Source organism: Scyliorhinus torazame, chromosome 2 (assembly GCF_047496885.1).
Source record: "Scyliorhinus torazame isolate Kashiwa2021f chromosome 2, sScyTor2.1, whole genome shotgun sequence".
In the NCBI taxonomy this organism is placed as follows: domain Eukaryota; kingdom Metazoa; phylum Chordata; class Chondrichthyes; order Carcharhiniformes; family Scyliorhinidae; genus Scyliorhinus; species Scyliorhinus torazame.
In genome coordinates this window covers 17,595,557-17,612,377 of record NC_092708.1, presented here as the reverse complement: position 1 = coordinate 17,612,377, position 16,821 = coordinate 17,595,557, and the positions used below count along the sequence as shown (strand labels likewise).

General features: G+C 53.9%; 1 protein-coding gene across 2 annotated transcripts in view; it reads left to right on the top strand.

The window, feature by feature from the left end:
- LOC140386494 (gap junction gamma-1 protein-like) overlaps positions 1–16,821 on the top strand; it is a 121,940-nt gene that overhangs the window by 56,000 nt on the left and 49,119 nt on the right. For both annotated transcript variants that reach the window (XM_072468887.1, XM_072468891.1), the window contains one exon: positions 14,608–15,753. In XM_072468887.1, the coding sequence (XP_072324988.1) occupies positions 14,640–15,753 (1,114 nt within the window). In that variant the 5' untranslated portion in view covers positions 14,608–14,639. The remainder of the gene's footprint in view (positions 1–14,607; positions 15,754–16,821) is intronic.

The following is a 16,821-nucleotide window of genomic DNA, read 5'->3' as shown; positions in this document are numbered from 1 at the left end:
GGTTAGTACTACAGTCTCACAGCACCAGGGACCCGGGTTAGTACTACTGTCTCACAGCGCCAGGGACCCGGGTTAGTACTACTGTCTCACAGCGCCAGGGACCCGGGATAGTACTACAGTCTCACAGCGCCAGGGACCCTGGTTAGTACTACAGTCTCACAGCACCAGGGACCCGGGTTAGTACTACAGTCTCACAGCACAAGGGACCCGGGTTAGTACTACAGTCTCACAGCACCAGCGACCCGGGATAGTACTACAGTCTCACGGGACCCGGGTTAGTACTACAGTCTCACAGCACCAGCGACCCGGGATAGTACTACAGTCTCACAGCACCAGGGACGCGGGTTAGTACTACAGTCTCACAGCACCAGGGACCCGGGTTAGTACTACAGTCTCACAGCACCAGGGACCCGGGTTAGTACTACAGTCTCACAGCACCAGCAACCCGGGATAGTACTACAGTCTCACAGCGCCAGGGACCTGGGTTAGTACTACTGTCTCACAGCGCCACGGACCCGGGATAGTACTACAGTCTCACAGCGCCAGGGACCCGGGTTAGTACTACAGTCTCACAGCACCAGCGACCCAGGATAGTACTACAGTCTCACAGCACCAGGGACGCGGGTTAGTACTACAGTCTCACAGCGCCAGGGACCCGGGTTAGTACTACAGTCTCACAGCACCAGGGACGCGGGTTAGTACTACAGTCTCACAGCGCCAGGGACCCGGGATAGTACGACAGTCTCACAGCACCAGGGACCCGGGTTAGTACTACAGTCTCACAGCACCAGGGACCCGGGTTAGTACTACTGTCTCACAGCGTCAGGGACCCGGGTTAGTACTACAGTCTCACAGCGTCAGGGACCCGGGTTAGTACTACAGTCTCACAGCACCAGGGACCCGGGTTAGTACTACAGTCTCACAGCGCCAGGGACCCGGGATAGTACTACAGTCTCACAGCGCCAGGGACCCGGGTTAGTACTACAGTCTCACAGCACCAGCGACCCAGGATAGTACTACAGTCTCACAGCACCAGGGACGCGGGTTAGTACTACAGTCTCACAGCGCCAGGGACCCGGGTTAGTACTACAGTCTCACAGCACCAGGGACGCGGGTTAGTACTACAGTCTCACAGCGCCAGGGACCCGGGATAGTACGACAGTCTCACAGCACCAGGGACCCGGGTTAGTACTACAGTCTCACAGCACCAGGGACCCGGGTTAGTACTACTGTCTCACAGCGTCAGGGACCCGGGTTAGTACTACAGTCTCACAGCGTCAGGGACCCGGGTTAGTACTACAGTCTCACAGCACCAGGGACCCGGGTTAGTACTACAGTCTCACAGCGCCAGGGACCCGGGATAGTACTACAGTCTCACAGCGCCAGGGACCCGGGTTAGTACTACAGTCTCACGGGACCCGGGTTAGTACTACAGTCTCACAGCGCCAGGGACCCGGGTTAGTACTACAGTCTCACAGCGCCAGGGACCCGGGTTAGTACTACTGTCTCACAGCGTCAGGGACCCGGGTTAGTACTACAGTCTCACAGCGCCAGGGACCTGGGTTAGTACTACAGTCTCACAGCACCGGGGACCCGGGTTAGTACTACAGTCTCACAGCGCCAGGGACCCGGGTTAGTACTACAGTCTCACAGCGCCAGGGACCCGGGCTAGTACTACAGTCTCACAGCGCCAGGGACCCGGGTTAGTACTACAGTCTCACAGCGCCAGGGACCCGGGTTAGTACTACAGTCTCACAGCGCCAGGGACCCGGGATAGTACTACAGTCTCACAGCGCCAGGGACCCGGGTTAGTACTACAGTCTCACAGCGCCAGGGACCTGGGTTAGTACTACAGTCTCACAGCGCCAGGGACCCGGGATAGTACTACAGTCTCACAGCGCCAGGGACCCGGGTTAGTACTACAGTCTCACAGCGCCAGGGACCCGGGTTAGTACTACAGTCTCACAGCGCCAGGGACCCGGGATAGTACTACAGTCTCACAGCGCCAGGAACCCGGGTTAGTACTACAGTCTCACAGCGCCAGGGATCCGGGTTAGTACTACAGTCTCACAGCACCAGGGACCCGGGTTAGTACTACAGTCTCACAGCGCCAGGGACCCGGGTTAGTACTACAGTCTCACAGCGCCAGGGACCCGGGTTAGTACTACAGTCTCACAGCGCCAGGGACCTGGGTTAGTACTACAGTCTCACAGCGCCAGGGATCCGGGTTAGTACTACAGTCTCACAGCGCCAGGGACCCGGGTTAGTACTACTGTCTCACAGCACCAGGGACCCGGGTTAGTACTACAGTCTCACAGCACCAGGGACCTGGGTTAGTACTACAGTCTCACAGCGCCAGGGACCCGGGTTAGTACTACTGTCTCACAGCACCACGGACCTGGGTTAGTACTACAGTCTCACAGCGTCAGGGACCCGGGTTAGTACTACAGTCTCACAGCGCCAGGGACCCGGGTTAGTACTACAGTCTCATAGCACCAGGGACCCGGGTTAGTACTACAGTCTCATAGCGCCAGGGACCTGGGTTAGTACTACAGTCTCACAGCGCCAGGGACCTGGGTTAGTACTACTGTCTCACAGCGCCAGGGACCCGAGTTAATACTACTGACTCAATTTGCCAGCTACCCGGGTTACTACTACTGTATCACAGCGTGCCAGCTATCGGGGTTAATACTCCTGCCTCACCACGGCAGAGATCCCCCGGCTTAGTACTACTGCCTCACCGGGCCAGGGACCTGGGTTAGTACTACACTCTCGGCGCCACAAACCCGGGTTAGTACTACTGTCTCACAGCGCCACGGACCTGGGTTAGTACTTCTGCCTCACCACACCAGGGACCTGGGTTAATACTACTGCCCTCCGGGCCAGGGACCCGTTAGTACTACTGCCTCATTGTGCCAGGGACCCGGGTTAGTACTACTGTCTCACAGCGCCAGGGACTCGGATTAATACGACTGCATCCCTGAGCCAGGGACCCGGGTTAGTACTACTGCCTCACTGCGCTAGGGACCTCCCGGGTTAGTACTACTGTCTCTCAGCGCCACGGACCCGGGTTAGTACTACAGTCTCACCGTGCCACGGACCCGGGTTAGCAGTACTGTCTCACAGCGCCAGGGACCCGGGTTAGTACTACTGTCTCACAGCGCAATGGACTCGGGTTAGTACTACAGTCTCACAGCGACAGGGACCCGGGTTAGTATTACTGTCTCACAGCGCCTGAGCCCCGGGTTAGTACTACTGCCTCACTGCGCCAGGGACCCAGGTTAGGACTACTGTCTCACAGTGCCTGGGCCCCGGGTTGTACTAATGCTTCACCGCGTCAGGGACCTGTGTTAGTACTGCTCTATCACCGTCCCTGGACCCCGGGTTAATACTACTGTCTCGCAGCACCAGGGACCCGGGTTAGTACTACTGCCTCACAGTGCCAGCTACCCGGGTTAATACTACTGTCTCACAGCACCAGGGACCCGGGTTAGTACTTCTGCCTCAGCGTGCCAGCTACTAGGGTTAATATTCCTGCCTCACCACAGCAGGGATCCCCTGGCTTAGTACTACTGCCTCACCGGGCCAGGGAGCCGGGTTACTACTACTGTCTCACAGCAAAGAACAAAGAACAAAGAAATGTACAGCACAGGAACAGGCCCTTCGGCCCTCCAAGCCCGTGCCGACCATGCTGCCCGACTAAACTACAATCTTCTACACTTCCTGGGTCCGTATCCCTCTATTCCCATCCTATTCATGTATTTGTCAAGGTGCCCCTTAAATGTCACTATCGTCCCTGCTTCCACCACCTCCTCCGGTAGCGAGTTCCAGGCACCCACTACCCTCTGCGTAAAAAACTCGCCTCGTACATCTACTCTAAACCTTGCCCCTCTCACCTTAAACCTATGCCCCCTAGTAATTGACCCCTCTACCCTGGGGAAAAGCCTCTGACTATCCACTCTGTCTATGCCCCTCATAATTTTGTATACCTCTATCAGGTCTCCCCTCAACCTCCTATGTTCCAGTGAGAACAAACCGAGTTTATTCAACCGCTCCTCATAGCAAATGCCCTCCATACCAGGCAACATTCTGGTAAATCTCTTCTGAACCCTCTCTAAAGCCTCCACATCCTTCTGGTAGTGTGGCGACCAGAATTGAACACTATACTCCAAGTGTGGCCTAACTAAGGTTCTATACAGCTGCAACATGACTTGCCAATTCTTATACTCAATGCCCCGGCCAATGAAGGCAAGCATGCCGTATGCCTTCTTGACTACCTTCTCCACCTGTGTTGCCCCTTTCAATGACCTGTGGACCTGTACTCCTAGATCTCTTTGACTTTCAATACTCTTGAGGGTTCTACCATTCACTGTATATTCCCTACCTGCATTAGACCTTCCAAAATGCATTACCTCACATTTGTCCGGATTAAACTCCATCTGCCATCTCTCCGCCCAAGTCTCCAAACAATCTAAATCCTGCTGTATCCTCTGACAGTCCTCATCGCTATCCGCAATTCCACCAAACTTTGTGTCGTCTGCAAACTTACTAATCAGACCAGTTACATTTTCCTCCAAATCATTTATATATACTACAAAGCGCAAAGGTCCCAGCACTGATCCCTGTGGAACACCACTGGTCACAGCCCTCCAATTAGAAAAGCATCCTTCCATTGCTACTCTCTGCCTTCTATGGCCTAGCCAGTTCTGTATCCACCTTGCCAGCTCACCCCTGATCCCGTGTGACTTCACCTTTTGTACTAGTCTACCATGAGGGACCTTGTCAAAGGCCTTACTGAAGTCCATATAGACAACATCCACTGCCCTACCTGCATCAATCATCTTAGTGACCTCCTCGAAAAACTCTATCAAGTTAGTGAGACACGACCTCCCCTTCACAAAACCATGCTGCCTCTCACTAATACGTCCATTTGCTTCCAAATGGGAGTAGATCCTGTCTCGAAGAATTCTCTCCAGTAATTTCCCTACCACTGAAGTAAGGCTCACCGGCCTGTAGTTCCCTGGATTATCCTTGCTACCCTTCTTAAACAGAGGCACAACATTGGCTATTCTCCAGTCCTCCGGGACATCCCCTGAAGACAGTGAGGATCCAAAGATTTCTGTCAAGGCCTCAGCACTTTCCTCTCCAGCCTCCTTCAGTATGCTGGGGTAGATCCCATCAGGCCCTGGGGACTTATCTACCGTAATATTTTTTAAGACACCCAACACCTCGTCTTTTTGGATCTCAATGTGACCCAGGCTATCTACACACCCTTCTCCAGACTCAACATCTACCAATTTCGACTCTTTGGTGAATACTGATGCAAAGTATTCATTTAGTAAGTACCTCGCCCATTTCCTCTGGCTCCACACATAGATTCCCTTGCCTATCCTTCAGTAGGCCAACCCTTTCCCTGGCTACCCTCTTGCTTTTTATGTACGTGTAAAAAGCCTTGGGATTTTCCTTAACCCTATTTGCCAATGACTTTTCGTGACCCCTTCTAGCCCTCCTGACTCCTTGCTTAAGTTCCTTCCTACTTTCCTGATATTCCACGCAGGCTTCGTCTGTTCCCAGCCTTTTAGCCCTGACAAATGCCTCCTTTTTCTTTTTGACGAGGCCTACAATATCTCGTTATCCAAGGTTCCCCCAAATTGCCGTATACATCCTTCTTCCTCACAGGAATATGCCGGTCCTGAATTCCTTTCAACTGACACTTGAAAGCCTCCCACATGTCAGATGTTGATTTGCCCTCAAACATCCGCCCCAATCTATGTTCTTCAGTTCCCGCCTAATATTGTTATAATTAGCCTTCCCCCAATTTAGCACATTCATCCTCGGACCACTCTTATCCTTGTCCACCAGTACTTTAAAACTTACTGAATTGTGGTCACTGTTACCAAAATGCTCCCCTACTGAAACTTCTGCCACCTGGCCGGGCTCATTCCCCAATACCAGGTCCAGTACCGCCCCTTCCCTAGTTGGACTGTCTACATATTGTTTTAAGAAGCCCTCCTGGATGCTCCTTACAAACTCCGCCCCGTCTAAGCCCCTGGCACTAAGTGAGTCCCAGTCAATATTGGGGAAGTTGAAGTCTCCCATCACCACAACCCTGTTGTTTTTACTCTTTTCCAAAATCTGTCTACCTATCTGCTCCTCTATCTCCCGCTGGCTGTTGGGAGGCCTGTAGTAAACCCCCAACATTGTGACTGCTCCCTTCTTATTCCTGACCCAGGGACCCGGGTCACTACTACTGTCTCACAGCACCAGGGACCGGGATTTGTACTACTGCCTCACCGGGCCAGGGACCCGGGTTAACACTGCTGTCTCACAGTGCCAGGGACCCGGGTTAACACTGCTGCCTCACAGTGCCAGGGACCCGGGTAAACACTGCTGCCTCACCATGCCAGGGACCCGGGTTAACACTGCTGCCTCACAGTGCCAGGGACCCGGGTAAACACTGCTGCCTCACAGTGCCAGGGACCCGGGTTAACACTGCTGTCTCACAGTGCCAGGGACCCGGGTTAACACTGCTGCCTCACAGTGCCAGGGACCCGGGTAAACACTGCTGCCTCACCATGCCAGGGACCCGGGTTAACACTGCTGCCTCACAGTGCCAGGGACCCGGGTAAACACTGCTGCCTCACAGTGCCAGGGACCCGGGTTAACACTGCTGTCTCACAGTGCCAGGGACCCGGGTTAACACTGCTGTCACACCGTGCCAGGGACCTGGGTTAACTCTGCTGCCTCACAGTGCCAGGGACCCAGGTTAACACTGCTGCCTCACAGTGCCAGGGACCCGGGTTAACACTGCTGCCTCACAGTGCCAGGGACCCGGGTCAACACTGCTGTCTCACAGTGCCAGGGACCCGGGTTAACACTGCTGCCTCACAGTGCCAGGGGCCCGGGATAACACTGCTGCCTCACAGTGCCAGGGACCCGGGTCAACACTGCTGCCTCACAGTGCCAGGGACACGGGTTAACACTGCTGTCTCACAGCGCCAGTGACCCGGGTTAACACTGCTGTCTCACAGTGCCAGGGACCCGGGTTAACACTGCTGCCTCACAGTGCCAGGGACCCGGGTTAACACTGCTGTCTCACAGTGCCAGGGACCCGGGTTAACACAGCTGTCTCACAATGCCAGGGACCCGGGTTAACGATACTGTCTCACAGTGCCAGGCACCCGGGTTAACACTACTGCCTCACAGTGCCAGGGACCCGGGTTAACACTGCTGCCTCACAGCGCCAGTGACCCGGGTTAACACTGCTGCCTCACAGTGCCAGGGACCCGGGTTAACACTGCTGTCTCACAATGCCAGGGACCCGGGTTAACAATACTGTCTCACAGTGCCAGGGACCCGGGTGAACACTGCTGCCTCACAGCGCCAGTGACCCGGGTTAACACTGCTGCCTCACAGTGCCAGTGACCCGGGTTAACACTGCTGCCTCACTGTGCCAGGGACCCGGGTTAACACTGCTGCCTCACAGCGCCAGTGACCCGGGTTAACACTGCTGCCTCACAGTGCCAGGGACCCAGGTTAACACTGCTGCCTCACAGTGCCAGGGACCCGGGTTAACGCTGCTGCCTCACAGTGCCAGGGACCCGGGTTAACACTGCTGTCACACAGTGCCAGGGACCCAGATTAACACTGGGGCCTCACAGTGCCAGGGACCCGGGTTAACATGGCTGTCTCACAGTGCCAGGGACCCGGGTTAACACGGCTGTCTCACAGTGCCAGGGACCCGGGTTAACACGGCTGTCTCACAGTGCAAGGGACCCGGGTTAACACGGCTGTCTCACAGTGCCAGGGACCCAGGTTAACACTGCTGCCTCACAGTGCCAGGGACCCGGGTTAAAACTGCTGTCTCAAAGTGTCTGGGACCCGGGTTAACACTGCTGCCTCACAGTGCCAGGGACCCGGGTTAACACTGCTGCATCACAGTGCCAGGGACCCGGGTTAACACTGCTGTCTCACACTGCCAGGACACGGGTTAACACTGCTGTCCCACAGTGCCAGGACACGGGTTAACACTGCTGCCTCACAGTGCCAGGGACCCGGGTTAACACTGCTGTCTCACAGTGCCAGGACGCGGGTTAACACTGCTGCCTCACAGTGCCAGGGACCCGGGTTAACACTGCTGCCTCACAGTGCCAGGGACCCGGGTTAACACTGCTGTCTCACAGTGCCAGGGACCCGGGATAACACTGCTGCCTCACACTGCCAGGGACCCGGGTTAACACTGCTGCCTCACAGTGCCAGGGACCCGGGTTAACACTGCTGTCTCACAGTGCCAGGCACCCGGGTTAACACTGCTGCCTCACAGTGCCAGGGACCCGGGTTAACACTGCTGCCTCACAGTGCCAGGGACCCGGGATAACACGGCTGTCTCACAGTGCCAGGGACCCGGGTTAACACTGCTCTCTCACAGTGCCAGGGACCCGGGTTAACACTGCTCTCTCACAGTGCCAGGGACCCGGGTTAACACTGCTGCCTCACAGTGCCAGGGACCCGGGTTAACACTGCTGTCTCACAGTGCCAGGACGCGGATTAACACTGCTGCCTCACAGTGCCAGGGACCCGGGTTAACACTGCTGCCTCACAGTGCCAGGGACCCGGGTTAACACTGCTGTCTCACAGTGCCAGGGACCCGGGTTAACACTGCTGCCTCAAACTGCCAGGGACCCGGGTTAACACTGCTGTCTCACAGCGCCAGTGACCCGGGTGAACACTGCTGTCTCACAGTGCCAGGCACCTGGGTTAACACTGCTGCCTCACAGTGCCAGGGACCCGGGTTAACACTGCTGCCTCACAGTGCCAGGGACCCGGGATAACACGGCTGTCTCACAGTGCCAGGGACCCGGGTTAACACTGCTGTCTCACAGTGCCAGGGACCCGGGTTAACACTGCTGTCTCACAGTGCCAGGCACCTGGGTTAACACTGCTGCCTCACAGTGCCAGGGACCCGGGTTAACACTGCTGCCTCACAGTGCCAGGGACCCGGGATAACACGGCTGCCTCACAGTGCCAGGGACCCGGGTTAACACTGCTCTCTCACAGTGCCAGGGACCCGGGTTAACACTGCTCTCTCACAGTGCCAGGGACCCGGGTTAACACTGCTGCCTCACAGTGCCAGGGACCCGGGTTAACACTGCTGTCTCACAGTGCCAGGGACCCGGGTTAACACTGCTGTCTCACAGTGCCAGGGACCCGGGTTAACACTGCTGTCTCACAGTGCCAGGGACCCGGGTTAACAGTGCTGTCTCACAGTGCCAGGGACCCGGGTTAACACTGCTGTCTCACAGTGCCAGGGACCTGGCTTCGTTTCCGACCTCAGGTCACTGTCTGTGCGGAGTCTGCACGTTCTCCCCGTGTGTGCGTGGGTTTCCTCCGGGTGCTCCAGTTTCCTCCTACAGTCCCAAGATATGGAGGTTAGGTGGACTCACCATGATAAATTGCCCCTGATGGTGGGGTTGCAGGAATAGGACCGGGTGTAGGGCCTAGGTAGGGTGGTCTTTCAAAGGGTCGGTGCCGACTTGATGGGCCGAATGGCTTCTTTTTCACTTTAGTGATTCTATGATTCTGCGCTTTCCACATAACCTTGTTTTCAGATTGCATTCGAAATGTGTGGATTCTCGTCCCCCCTTCTCACACCCCAATGGTCAGGTCGAGTCATTGCCCAAATAGTGGCCCCAGGACAGGGCTGAGAACTCGCCCTGCCCCTCTCCGCGGTGGCGGCCGTGGGATCTTTCACACTCCCGAGGGAGCGGATGGGGCCTCCGACATTGCAACATCTCCTCAGTGCTACCCTGGATGTTTGACCCAATGACATCCTTGCTTTGAGTTTAGCCTGAAATATTGGCCATGTTTTCATAGTGTGGTGCCCAATGAGAACCGGATTCGCTCGGCTGTGATGCCAGTAGAGTTGAATAGCCTGCCAGCGCTCACTCGGGGCTCGCACCAGAGGTGAGGTTGCTAATTGTGGATTAACAATTGAGCACTACAATATTTTTCACGAGAGACAGGTGGGTGGGCCAGTTGGTTCCTCTGGCTCTCTAATGTCTTCTGGGGCAGAGGAAATCTGCCGTCCTTACCCGATCTGGCCTTCACTTGACTCCAGACCTGGGGAAATCTGCCGTCCTTACCCGATCTGGCCTTCACGTGACTCCAGACCGACAGCAATGTAATTGGCTCTTAACTGCCCGCTGTAAAGGCTGAGTGAGGCACTCAGTTCAATCAAAAGCCGTCACCTAAAGTTATAAGTGAAAATGACAATTGCTTAACGTCACAAGTAGGCTTCAAATGAAGTTACTGTGAAAGGCCCCTAGTCGCCACGTTCCGGCGCCTGTTCGGGGAGGCTGGTACGGGAATTGAACCCGTGCTGCTGGCCTTGTTCTGCATCACTAAGCTGTCAACCATCTCCACCTCGGCCCCGTTGATGCTGACAGGGGTGTGTACAGTACTTTGCTTCTTGAAGTCAATGACCAGCTCCTTAGTTTTGCTGACGATGAGGGAGAGATTGCTGGTGTTACACCATTGCCATTTGGCCTCTCAAACTCAGCTGTAGAGAACTATGTCGACACCCAGAACATAGTCCCCAACAACCATTACATTCCTATTTACTCCCACTTGAAAAGCTTCCTGTCCCATGGGGCCATGACCATGACCTTGCACCCCCTGGTCTCATCCGTACAAACTGCAAGAACCTCAAACCTGTTGGTCAGTGGCAAGGGCTGAGGCTCCTCCACTTCTCCCATCTCAATCTCCTGTAGATGCACCGTCCTGTCCCTGAATACTGACCAAATCAGATGGCCCTCTCTGAGGTGATCACTCCCATTAATATTGCCATGGACAATTGTTACAAATAGTTTGGTGAGGATCATAGAATCATAGAATTTACAGTGTAGAAGGAGGCCATTCAGCCCATCCATTCTGCACCGGCCCTTACAAAGAGCACCCTACTCAAGCCCACCTATCTACCCTATCTCAGTAACCCCCACTTAACCTTTTGGACATTAAGGGCAATTTATCATGGCCAATCCACCTAACCTGCACATCTGTGGACTGTGGGAGGAAACCGGAGCACCCGGAGGAAACCCACGCAGACACGGGGAGAACGTGCAGACTCCGCACAGACAGTGACCCAGCCGGGAATCGAACCTGGGACCCTGGAGCTGTGAATCAATTGTGCGAACCACTATGAGTCTCGTACGTTTCTCCTTGGTGAGGTTTCCTCACCGCCTGCTGAAGACCTGGTCTAGCGGTTGTGTTCTTCCTGACTCGGCCAGCTAATAGTCACTAGTGGTTGTTCCGCGCTGTTGAAGTCCCCCAACTCCGGAGCTGCTTCTGTGCACCAGCCCCCCTCAGTGGCGGATTTAAATGTGTTCGAAGCAGTGCAGAGAAGGTTTACCGCAGATCAGGTGACCTCATGTGTGACACACACATCCTCCCCTTCCCCTGTATCCTATCCAGGGACCTTGTAGAACTGAATACTCAGGTTCACACACACAATACTCCCGTTGCACTATGTTGTGGTCTCCCTGCTCTCTAATAGCTGTTGCTTCACTGTGCCAGGGTCCTGGGTTCAATTCCCGGCTTGGGTCACTGTCTGTGCGGAGTCTGCACGTTCTCCCCGTGTCTGTGTGGGTTTCCTCCGGGTGCTCCGATTTCCTCCCACAAGTCCCGAAAGACGTGCTTGTTAGGTGAATGGGACATTCTGAATTCTGCCTCCGTGTACCCGAACAGGCGTCGGAATGTGGCGACTAGGGGGTTTTCACAGTAACTGCAGTGTTAATGTAAGCCTACTTGTAACACTAATAAAGATGATTATTATTATGGTCTCTGTTAAGAGCTGCCAGTGGCTCTTATTGAATGTTCTCCTTTGCGAAGTCAGCTGGCATGTTGGCTCTTGTTCATCTTCAGACACGGATGGCCAGAATTCCCAAATGTCGCTTTTTTTGCAAATCTCACAGCAACAGAATGTAGCAGAATGTGAGTGTAACTGACCAAAGAAACCCCACTCAGCGTGTTCGCATTTTGGAAATATACGGAAGTCACAAACTCCTGGAAAAATCAGAATTTCAATGCGGGACAGGAGCAGAGGGAAGGGGACTGAATAGTTAAATCACTAAATGTTAATAAATCCACAAAAAAAACACGAATAAAGGTCATTCTTTTATCTGAGAAGGTTATGGAATGTTGAGCTCTGTGCAGCCAGAAAACTGGAATGCAGGCAGGAGGCAGTGTAACACTGTGATACCAGGCCCCGGACAGACCACACAAGGGCGGATCTACTGATCTCTGAAAGGGAGCAGCACTGAGTCACCAGAATGTTCCAGGGTTCCCGAGGGTCTGATCATAAGGAGAGATCCCATAAATGAGGCAGGTGATCCCTGAATAAATAGAGGGTTCGTAATGGAGTTAGGACTGGATTGGATTGGATTTGTTTATTGTCACGTGTACCGAGGTACAGTGAAAAGTATTTTTCTGCGAGCAGCTCAACAGATCATTAAGTACATGGGAAGAAAAGGGGATAAAAGAAAATACATAATAGGGCAACACGACATATACAATGTAACTACATAAGCACTGGCATCGGATGAAGCATACAGGGGTGTAGTGTTATTGCGGATTTTTGATTTTTGTAAGCAACTGATTGGATAGATCGAATCATAGAATTTACAGTGCAAAAGGAGGCCATTCGGCCCATTGCACGGCCCTTGGAAAGAACACCCTTCTTTTGTTTCTTTTCTTCCTTTTGTTTAATTGAGAGTACCCAATTAATTTTTTCCAATTAAGGGGCAATTTAGCGTGGCCAATCCACCTACCCTGCACATCTTTGGGTTGTGGGGGCGAAACCCACGCAAACACGGGGAGAATGTGCAAACTCCACACGGACAGTGACCCGGGGCCGGGATCGAACCTGCGACCTTGGCGCCGTGAGGCAGCAATGCTAACCACTGTGCCACCATGCTGCCCCGAAAGAGCACCCTTCTTAAGCCCACGCTTCCACACTATCCCCGTAATCCAGTAACCCCACCTAATCTTTTTATTTTTGGATCCTAAGGGGCAATTTAGCGCGGCCAATCCACCTAACCTGCACATCTTCGGACTGTGGGAGGAAACCGGAGCACCCGGAGGAAACCCACGCAGACACGGGGAGGACGTGCAGACTCCGCAGACAGTGACCCAAGCCGGGAATCGAACCTGGGACCCCGGAGCTATGATTCAGAAGAAATGTTTTCTGCTGGTGGGATGTGGGGGGGAGGGGAGCTGGGTGAGGCGGGGGTATGTAGTCGAGGATAAGGGCACATCAGCTTAAAATCAGAGTGAAGCCACTCGAGAGAGAGAGAGAGAGAGGTTAGGAAACACTTGTTCACCTAACAGGTGGTAGAGTGCGGAACTCCCACAAAAATCAGTGGGCACTCGCCCCATTCATCGTGTGAAATCTGATATGAATCGATTTTTGCCCATTAAGAATATATTTTTCTTAAATTTAGAGTACCCAATTATTTTTTTTCCAATTACGGGGCAATTTAGCGTGGCCAACCCATCTATCCTGCACATCTTTGAGTTGTGGAGGCTGTTTTGGGCAGCACGGTAGCACAAGTGGATAGCACTGTGGCTTCACAGCTCCAGGGTCCCAGGTTCGATTCCCCGCTGGGTCACTGTCTGCGCGGAGTCTGCACGTCCTCCCCGTGTCTGCGTGGGTTTCCTCCGGGTGCTCCGGTTTCCTCCCACAGTCCAAAGACGTGCAGATTAGGTGGATTATCATAGAATTTACAGTGCAGAAGGAAGCCATTCGGCCCATCGAGTCTGCACCAACTCTTGGAAAGAGCACCCTACCCAAGGTGAACACCTCCACCCTATCCCCATAACCCAGTAACCCCACACAACACTAAGGGCAATTTTGGACACTAAGGGCAATTTATCATGGCCAATCCACCTAACCTGCACATCTTTGGACTGTGGGAGGAAACCGGAGCACCCGGAGGAAACCCATTGGCCGTGATAAATTGCCCTTCGTGTCCAAAAAGGTTAGGAGGGGTTATTGGGTTACGGGGATAGGGTGGAAGTGAGGGCTTAAGTGGGTCAGTGAAGGCTCGATGGGCCGAATGGTCTCCTTCTGCACTGAAAATGAAATGAAAATCGCTTATTGTCACAAGTAGGCTTCGAATGAAGTTACTGTGAAAAGCCCCTAGTCGCCACATTCCGGCGCCTGTTCGGGGAGGCTGGTACGGGAATCGAACCATGCTGCTGGCCTGCCTTGGTCTGCTTTCAAAGCCAGCAATTCAGCCCTGTGCTCAACAGCCCCATTATGTATGTTCTATGAAACCCACGCAGACACGGGGAGAATGTGCAAACTCCACACGGACAATGGCCCGGAGCCGGATCGAACCGGAGTCCTCAGCGCTATAGGAAGCTGCCCCTAGATAAAGATATTATAGGATGTAGAGCCAAGAAGGGTAAAGAGATTGAGGAGGCAAATCAGCCGTGATCCAATTGAATGGTTCTGGAACAGGCTGGAGGGGCTGAATGGTCTGATTTGAATTTGGGCTGAGAGGTGACTGGCTGGATGTCTGATTCTTGTTCTCTCTTAATTCTTTCCAGTGTTATTGAGTTGAAGGCCTCGCTCTGCCACGATGAGCTGGTCGTTCCTGACCCGGCTTCTCGAGGAGATCCACAACCACTCCACATTCGTCGGCAAAGTGTGGCTGACTGTTCTCATCATCTTCCGCATCGTGCTGACGGCGCTGGGGGGCGATGCCATCTACCACGACGAACAGAGCAAATTTACGTGCAACACATTGCAGCCCGGCTGTGAGAACGTTTGCTACAATTCCTTCGCACCCTTGTCCCACGTCCGGTTCTGGGTCTTCCAGATCATCATGGTCTCTGTGCCGTCCATCATGTATCTGGGCTACGCCGTGCACCGGATAGCTCGGGTGGAGGGCAACCAGTCAAAGCCCAAGAAGAGGATGCCCATCGTGCACCGGGGGGCTGCCCGGGATTACGAGGAGGCAGAGGGCGACGAGGACGAGGACCCCATGGTTTGCGAGGAGATCGAGCCCGAGCCCGACAAGGGAACCTCCGATAAGAAGCAACAGCACGATGGCAGGAGGCGTATCAAGGAAGATGGTCTCATGAAGATGTACGTCTTCCAACTCCTGCTGAGAACGCTCTTTGAAATAGGTTTCCTGGTGGGCCAGTACTTTCTGTATGGGTTTGAAGTCCTACCAGGCTTTGTCTGCAGCACTAAGCCTTGTCCGTACAGCGTTGACTGCTTTGTATCCCGTCCCACTGAAAAAACCATCTTCCTCTTGGTCATGTACGTGGTCAGCAGTCTCTGCTTGCTACTCAACATCGCCGAGCTCTTCCACCTTGGCTGTGGTGGCATCAAGGATGGTATAAGGGGCAGGCGCCAGGCTTCCCACGTCTCCCGCCGCACCAAGTGCTCCTCTTATGCCCCACCCGGCTACCACTCTGTGCTGCGCAAGGACAAGACTAAACTGGGCAATGGGAGCGCGCCGTACCGCGACAACCTGGGCGTCCCGGGCCCCGGGAGCTCGCAGATGTCCCAGACAGTTCACCGGCATCTGAAGCTCGCCCAAGAGCAGCTGAACATGGCTTACCGCGCATCAGGAGAGATCCCCCATCAGCCGAGGAGCGACAGCCCCGAGTCAAACGGCACAGCGGTTGAGCAGAACCGACTGAACTTTGCTCAGGAGAAGGAAGGAGCCAATTCGGGAAAAGCAGGTAAAAATGGATTATTCGGTCGTTGTCTACCCCGTCGGTCGTGGCTAAGTGTGTATCACTCTCGCCTCAGAGTCAGGAGATTTTGGGTTCAAATCCTATTCCGGTCTATCAGCACAAAGCTTGGTACTGAGGGAGTGCAACACTGTACAAGATGCTGCCTTATGGAGGAGATTTTTCACCAAGCCCCCGTTAACCCTCTTAAAAGATCCTGTGGCACAATTTTAAAGAACAGGGGAAATTCTTTCCACTGTCTAGGGGCCAATATTTATACTTCATAATGTCACAGGGAGGCACGGTAGCACAGTGGTTAGCACTGTTGCTTCACAGCGCCAGGGTCCCAGGTTTGATTCCCGGCTTGGGTCACTGTCTGTGTGGAGTCTGCACGCTCTCCCCGTGTCTGCGTGGGTTTCCTCCGGGAGCTCCGGTTTCCTCCCGCAAGTCCCGAAAGACGTGCTGTTAGGTAAATTGGACATTCTGAATTCTCCCTCTGTGTACCCGAACAGGCGCCGGAGTGTGGCGACTAGGGGCTTTTCACAGTTACTTCATTACAGTGTTAATATAGGCCTACTTGTGACAATAAAGATTATAAAAAGAAAATAATAAAATAAAAACACATGTTAACTGGCAATTTATTTCATTGCCGTCCGTGTGATCTTTATAATAATCTTTATTATTGTCACAAGTAGGCTTACATTAACACTGCAATGAAGTTACTGTGAAAATCCCCTAGTCGCCACTCTCCGGCGCCTGTTCGGGTACACAGAGGGAGAATTCAGAATGTCCAATTCACCTAACAGCACGTCTTTGAGGACTTGTGGGAGGAAACCGGAGCACCCGGAGGAAACCCTCGCAGACACGGGGGGAACGTGCAGACTCCGCACAGACAGTGACCCAGCGGGGAGTCGAACCTGGGACCCTGGCGCTGTGAAGAAACATTGCTAACCACTCTGCTACCGTGCCTCCCAGCTTGCTGTGCACCAGCTAGGGTTCCACATTACCACAACGACTACTCTTTTTAAAGATGTAACATTGGCTGCAAAGCACTTTGGGATGTCCGGAGTTTGAGAA